This window comes from Tursiops truncatus, chromosome 15, assembly GCF_011762595.2.
Source record: "Tursiops truncatus isolate mTurTru1 chromosome 15, mTurTru1.mat.Y, whole genome shotgun sequence".
In the NCBI taxonomy this organism is placed as follows: domain Eukaryota; kingdom Metazoa; phylum Chordata; class Mammalia; order Artiodactyla; family Delphinidae; genus Tursiops; species Tursiops truncatus.
In genome coordinates, this window is record NC_047048.1 from 52284135 (window position 1) to 52291926 (window position 7792).

Below are 7792 nucleotides of genomic sequence, written 5' to 3' on the forward strand. Positions count from 1 at the left end.
AAGGACTCAATAGTCCCTCCGAATTTCAGTTTTTTCATCTTTTAAAGTTTAAAAATCAATTAGATTACTTCTTTGGTGCCTTTAAACTTTAGTGTTCTATAATCTCAATTATCTATCATAGGCAAAGTAAGCTAGCATCATGTAACAAAACTTAAATAAATATGTATCTACAAAATAATGTGAATGGACTTCCTAGGCCATCATTTCTGAGCTGGATCATCATATGCATTTCCCCCTTTTGTCAGAACCATTTAGTCATAGTTAATAGTGGATGGCTTTAATTGGGATGAATATTTGAATTTATTCAAATAATTTAGTAAAGTAGTAGTGGATTACTGTTGCATTAAACTAGCAGGCTGATTTAGCTAAAGCCACGGATGCTGTGTAGGTTAGGGCAGATTGAATGATGACAGGGAGCTATTGGGTATACGCATTTGCACTCAGACTTTTTCGTGAAGCACTAATGGGCTAATGATAGGAATGAATCAAGTCTTTGCACGCAGTCAATAATTAAAATCATAAAATTGGAAGTTGTCAGCTCTTTCCAATTCAGCATTACTTATAAAGACCCATCTTTTTAGGTGATATTAAACATTACCTGCAGTGGAGGGTGAAGAGCTCCTTTGGGCAGGGAGAAGATGGTCACAGTTCAAGGCTTTTCCGCTGATTTATGACTCTCTTTTGTATGAAGATGTAGACTTAGTGTGCAGGCCAAATTCAGTTTGTTTTCTAAAAATAAAATTTAAATCTACTGAAATCAAATCTAACTAGATTTTAAGGGGAAAATATCTAAATGGTGTGATTTATTTCCTTCTGGCTGAGGGAATATGGAAACTTATCTAAAAGAGTTTTTTGAGTTGTGGTCTCAGAGACTATTTTAAGAAAAACAATTACCCTCTCCTTTGCATGATGTGTACATGAGAGGAGATGCTTGCTTGAGTTTTGCCTCCTACTTTAGAGCAAATTTAAGGTGCATGACAATGAGAGGAATGTGAAACAGTATTGAGTTTATAGTGAAGGTGCTTTTCTCTCAGTATGGTGATTTTGAGGTGTGTGGCAAAAGGCTTGGAGGATGCTGTGGTGTAGAACTTTTCAGTAGATACACAGAAGGACTTGCTCTCCTGCACATTCTGTGACATCATAATTCAGAGCCAAAGAGGCAACATGATTTCACTGGCAGAGCATTGAAATGAACCCAGAGTTTTGGGTTCAAGTCCTTGTCTTGCCTCCTCTGAGGGGTGAGAGCTGGGTGAGCAAGTTGCTCAAACTTTTCAGCCTGAGCCTCTTCATAACGTTGTGTTGGTTGCAAAAATAGAACATCTGGATTATATGATTTCTACATTTCTATAAATCACAGAGTTTCTTTGTATGGAGAAATACTTATCATTAGGAGTCCTAGAACAGGAGTTTGACTTAAGTCCATCTTAATGCAACGCTACCAAGAACCACTGCCAGACCCCTGCTACAGCAAAGAGTTTAAAAATAAGTTCATGTTAAGATCCTTACCCTGAAGGTAATAATGTGGCCAAGACTTGTCTTGGAGTAATTAGCGAATGATATGGCAGAATCAAATCAATTTCCAAAATCCACAGTACTGGAACATCTCAAACTGGGGTCTAAAGACAAATTCTCTGGAGTCTTTGAACCCTAGGAGAATTCTTTTTTCATTTTTGTTTTGATGCTAACTGGACCCAAAATACCTTAAACTTAAAAATATGACATTCCTTTCTAGTCAAAATTCTCAACTGTAAAACCTTTTCAGAAAATAAACTTTGAGTTGTTAAATCAGTGTTTCTAAAGTTGAGTCCTTGGGCATATTCTATGAGATCTTTCATTTTTCCTTCTGAAAGGAATTCATGAAATTCTACCTCTGAGAGACACTTGATATATCAGTTAGCTTTTGCTGTGTAACAAACCACTCTGAAATTTACTGGCTAAAATCCAACAGCCATTTATTCATGTCACAACTTTGTGTGTTGGCAATTTGAGCTGATATCCACTGGGAGGTTTTTCTGGTCCTGGCTGGGCTCACTCATATGCGTATGTGGTCCATTGCTGGGTCTACTAGGGCAGACTAGTGTAGGATGACATCAGCAGGGATGACTCTGCATCGTCTCACATCTAGCATATTAGGTGGCCTGGTTTCCTAGAGAGCAAGTGGAAATATGCAAAGCCTCTTGAGCTCTAGGCTTAGAACAGGCACACTGTCACTTCTCTCTTGTTCTATTGGTGAAAGCAAGTCACAAGGCTGGTTTAGATTCAAGGGGTGAGGAAGTAGACTCTTCTGGCCCCATTTCTCCCTCATGATGGGAGAAGCGGAAATGTCATGTTGCAAGGAAATGGAGATAGGGAAGGAAATAGTTGCAGTCATTTTTACAGTTGCAAACAATCGCCAGACCTATATGGACCAGTGATTTTCTAAACGTGCTTAGTAGAACTCACATCCCCACCCCCAGGCAGGGCTGCCTGGTGAAGCGTGATGGGTAGAGAGTCAGAGGAGGACTTGTGGGCAATGGCCTGGAATCTGTCTCCTTCACTGTTAACTAAAGCACCTCTGGCTTTTCTGTTTTTGTTTGTGCTCAACTGCTTTGGTTTGGAAATCAAGAGTATAGGACTGGATGCTATAAGAATGTAGAAAGATGGAAGCCCCCTGTGAGTGGAAGTTTTGTGGGACAGGGGGGACCTGGAAGTGTGTACCTTGAGCAGGAACAGGAAAGAGGGGAGCTCTTTGGGAGTCAGATCCCTGTGGGATTCATTTTGGATTCCTTAAACTGCCTGGCATAATGCCTGGAATCTGCCAGGTAATCAATAAAGTGTTTGATAAATCAATGAATGAGATATATGTATATGTATAGCTGATTCACTTCATTATAAAGCAGAAAATAATACACCATTGTAAAGCAATTATACTCCAATAAAGATGTTAAAAAAAAATCAATGAATGGATGGATGAGTGAGTAGTAGTACATTGGAATCTTACCGTATTTTCCTGTAGATTAACTCTGCTGGAGATAAGCCTGAAATTAGTTGTCTAAAGAACCTTTAAGGAAAGAAAAGCTGAAATGAATTGTCTCTTAGATGTGTAGCAAGCTGAAAAAAAGGGAAACAGAACAGTCATAAAATAGTGGATTTTTCTACTACATTTACTTATTTAATCTGCTCTGATCAGAATTATTCTGCATAATATATACACAGTAAAACTGCAGCTCCAGAAAGAAGAAAGGGAGGATAGAAATGCTCAGCTATGGATAGAACATCCTTGTCCAAGGACACAGGAAACACCAATCTGGACTAAATTTTATAACCCAGGATTCACATTTTAAGTACCTTATTAGTTTATTTTTTAGGCTAGTTTGGGCATTGGAAATATCCTAAACAGACTTGATTTGCGTGACTGTGAAAATGTGTATTGAACCCAAGCTAGCTAATATTTTTCTTTGGTTTTGGTTTCAAATGGGGAAATATGCTTAATTATAGCTTGCATCATCACTTGGAAATTGTAGCATTTATATGTTGATGTAACTTGCCTGACTGTAAAAAGAGGACTATGTATAGGTAAAGGGACGTATGTAAATGGATCCAAAGCATGTTTGGCCAGGCAGAAAAGCCAAAAGGAAAAGGGGAAAATCACACTACCTGCCAAACGTTTTAGGGGCCCTGCTCCAACTGTTGCCTTCACTTCCTCCAAATCTGTAGTCAGGTTTGGTCTTCAACCTTTTACACAAAACTCTCTTTAAGTTGAGCCTCTAAAATTTTAGGGGAGAAGTGGGAAAGCTTTTGAGTGATTTCAGCACAATTATTTCTAGAAAAACTGCACTTGAATGTATGGACTTAATTTTATATTTAAATACTTGGGGATGAAAGTGGATAATTTCTACAGATTTTGATCTACAGGTCACCTTGAGGATTGTTTCCACCCTCAAGTGCAAAGATTCACATCAAAGTAGCCAATTGTATCAGTTACTAGCTATTAAAATTGTTGGCTATTAGCCAACGTTATGAGCTAGAAAACAAAGATTAAAAACTCAGTGATTTAAATCAACAGAGTCTTTATTCCCATGAATCTTTGTGTCAACTGGGGGTCTGCCGATCTAGATTTGGTACTGGTTAGATGGCTGTGCTCCAAGTTTCAGGTCCAGCTGGGCTTGGATGGGGCAGCTCTGCTTGCTGAATATTTTCTCTGGGTCTAGCTAAAGGGAAAGCACTGCCTGGGGGATTCTCCTCCCATGCAAGGTGCAGGAGAAAATTGAAATGCACGAGGTCTCTTAAGGCTTATGCCCAGAAACGGCACTCTGCCACCTCTGCTCAAGTGTCATTGGCCAAAGTAGTTGCAAGGCCAAGGCCACTGTCGAGTAGTGGCAAGTGCACTCTGTTTCTTTTAGTAGGAAACACTGCCAAGTGGTCTTGGAAAAAGTGGGTTCAAAGTGGTGTGAAGAATTAAGAACAATAGTGCAATATACCAGATCGACCTCAATGAGGATCTTATATTCTCTAGTGCTGATATAAGCCTATCATCAATTGCCAATCAAGATGAGGATCTTCAAGTTTCATGTGGTCATTTTCCTTAAAGGCAAGAAAAATGTTATCAGGGAGAATTCTCTAATGTACAGCTGGATGTTTCCTATATTATTATATATATTTGCTACATTATTGTACATATTCCCGTATTTTGGATGGGAAAATCAGAGACTAAGATTTTCTGTGACTGGTGGTGTTTGCATTTTTATATACCATTTCTTCTACCACAACCTGAGTATGAATTTTAACAACTCATTTTTCAATGAGTAAATAATGTTCAGAATAATTTATATGAGCAAGATAATTCATTTATATTTATGTGTTTAATGAAAAAACAGCTCTGTGTCTTTTAAGATCATTACGTGCTTTTAAATTGTGTTTATATATTTTTTGGATCATGATATTTGAATTTGAATATCAGGAATAGAATAAAACCCTTGGATTTTGATAGAAAAATAAGTCAGTTCCAAATTTAGTTGGTTTTTTATTACTAGCATTTGCACCTCTTATTTTAGGAGGGAATAGCTTTACTGTTGATTCTAAACCTAGCCTCTTTCACTCTAAGCCCTGTCAGGTGGTTGGTGGCCTGAGGAAGTTGAATTGGAGAACAATTCAGCATGCATAGTATCACTTTACTGACCTCTTGTCTCCACAGATTGACGTTCTGCCAGAAATTGTGGAGGCTGTGGAAGGGAAGGTGGAAGTCTTCCTGGATGGGGGTGTACGGAAGGGGACCGATATTCTGAAAGCTCTGGCCCTGGGAGCCAAGGCTGTGTTTGTGGGGAGACCGATCATTTGGGGCCTGGCTTTGCAGGTAATGAGAGGACAAAGCAATAAATATATAAAACAGGATGACTCAACTGTGAAATAAATCTGTGAAACCATTCAGACTGACTTACTCAAAAGATCTGTGTCTTCTATTTGCTTAGGGAGAGAAAGGCGTTCAGGATGTCCTTGAGATACTGAAGGAAGAATTCTGGTTGGCCATGGCTCTGAGTGGTAAGACTTGGTACTCTCATTTACAACTTCTTTTCTTCTGGGTGTCTTTAGGCCAGGCTCCTTGGTGGAGAGAAGTGAATTTGAAGGGGAAGAGGATGGAATCATTTGGAGTGTAATTCAATTTAACGTTGGCTGCATACTCACAGCTGTAGTGCAGAGTGCTCTCTGGACGGAGAAACTCCACAGTGTGTGCTGTCTGGAGTGGTCACTTAGCCTTTGACAGTCTTCTCAGGGATATTTTGGTGAGTCTTACTAGTACCTTAATGGTGAACACTACATTGAACCCTTCCTCCTCTCTTAACACATGAATGAGAAATCTAACTGGCTAGTCAACAGCTCCATCTGGATGTCTAAGGGGCATCTCAAAGTCTACCTGTCTAAAACTAAACTGCCAACTTTCCCCTTTAAACCTGCTCTACCTTCCAACTCTCCAGTCTCAGTTCATGTTAATACTATTATCTCAGTTGCTCAGATCAAAAATCTTAAGTCACTCTTGACTCCTTTTGTCTCTCATACCCTCACATCCACAGAGGTGCTTTCTGTAAAAGAGACCTACTCACCACCTCCTCTGCCACCAGCCTGTCTGGAGCCTTCATGATCTTTCTTCTTCTTGGATATTGTGATGGTCTTCCTGTGTATCCTTCCCATCGTTGTCTCTCTTTCCTAGGGAATTTCGGGTCAGCCTGTCTATCGTTGCTTCCATCCCTGTCCCAGTCTATTCTGATCACAGCATCAGGACTATCCTTTTAAACATGAACTCAGGTCATATCACTCTTCTGATCAGAACCCTCCAATGGCTCTCAATTTATTCAGAGTAAATGCTGAAGTCTTTACGATGGTCTACGAGGTCTTATGTGATTGACCTCTGTCACCTCTCTGACTTCAGCTCCTCCCACTCTCACTCTTGCTTATTCCACCCAGGCCACATTTGCCTCCTTGATTATCCTTGACCATGTCAGACATATTTCAGCCTTAGGGCTTTGGCCTTGGCCGCGCCTCCTACCTGGACGCTCATTCCCCAGATATCTACGTGGCTAACTCTCCCATGTCCTTCAAGTCTCACTTACATCCTACTTTCTCACAGTGTCCCATCCAGACCACCGTATTTAAAATGGCAATTTGTCCTCCACCCACTCAACTTCCAGTTTTTTTCCCTGTTACTATTTCATTATTTTTCCATAACACCTAACACCTTCTATAGATAATCTATCACATAATTAATTTTTTAATTACATGCATTATGTATTTTCTGTTTCCTCTCTGGAAGTAAGAACCCTGAGGCAGGGATCTTTGTTATCTTTACTGCAGTATCCCCAGTGTCTAGAGCCGTGCATAGCACGTAAATAATAAGTATTTGCTGAAGGAACGAACAAGTAAATAATCACCATTATTCCTAGTGACTGAATTTGACTCAGAATGGACCTCTAGATGCAAAGAATCACCATGAGTCAATTATCACCTCCCCCACTTCTGAAAGTAATGAGGGCTTCCTTTTCTGTGATTCGTGTCACTCAGATTGTCCCCACAGATAGAATTCTGGAGATCAGTGGTCTACACTCTCCTGAGCTGAGGCTGTGTGGACACAGCATCAGTGAGAAGAACGCCATTCTCTGGATCCTCACTCTGCATTTTAATTTGCTACAGACATATCCTAAAAGAGAGCTTTCAGCCACTGACTCTCTATTAAATGTGGCAGAAAAGAATATACTCTTTGTGTTAATAAAAATATGTGCCAGTCATTTTGTGTTAAGGACTGTTTAGGTAATAAAAATGGTCTCATGCCACATAAGATTTGGCAAGCTTACCTTGAATCATAAACCTTACATTTGTCAAGTTTTACATTCCTTGGGAAAACGATTACCTGCCTGATTATTATTGCATTCATTTCATATTAAATGTATGCATTATTTTTTCAGGGTGCCAGAATGTGAAAGTCATCGACAAGACATTGGTGAGGAAAAATCTTTTGGCCGTTTCCAAGATCTGACAGTGCACAATATTTTCCCATCTGTATTATTTTTTTTTTTGGTGTGTATTACTTGACAAAGAGACACTGTGCAGAGGGTGACCACAGTCTGTAATTCCCCACTTCGATACAAAGGGTGTCGTTCTTCTCCAACAAAATAGCAATCCCTTGCTATTTTAAGTTCATTGCTTTTGACTTTTCAATGAGTGTCCTAGGAACCTTTTAGAAAGAAATGGACTAGCATCCTGGAAATATATTAACTGTTAAAAAGAAAACATTGAAAATGGATTTAGACAACGTCATCCCCTG

General features: G+C 39.5%; 1 protein-coding gene across 1 annotated transcript in view; it reads left to right on the plus strand.

Annotated features, from left to right (window-relative positions):
* HAO1 (hydroxyacid oxidase 1) overlaps window positions 1-7504 on the plus strand; it is a 64471-nt gene extending 56967 nt beyond the window's left edge. Inside the window, exons 6-8 of the mRNA XM_019941499.2 lie at window positions 5174-5332; window positions 5448-5517; window positions 7434-7504. Coding sequence (XP_019797058.1) covers window positions 5174-5332; window positions 5448-5517; window positions 7434-7504 — 300 coding nt within the window. The remainder of the gene's footprint in view (window positions 1-5173; window positions 5333-5447; window positions 5518-7433) is intronic.
* Window positions 7505-7792: the final 288 nt, after the last annotated feature.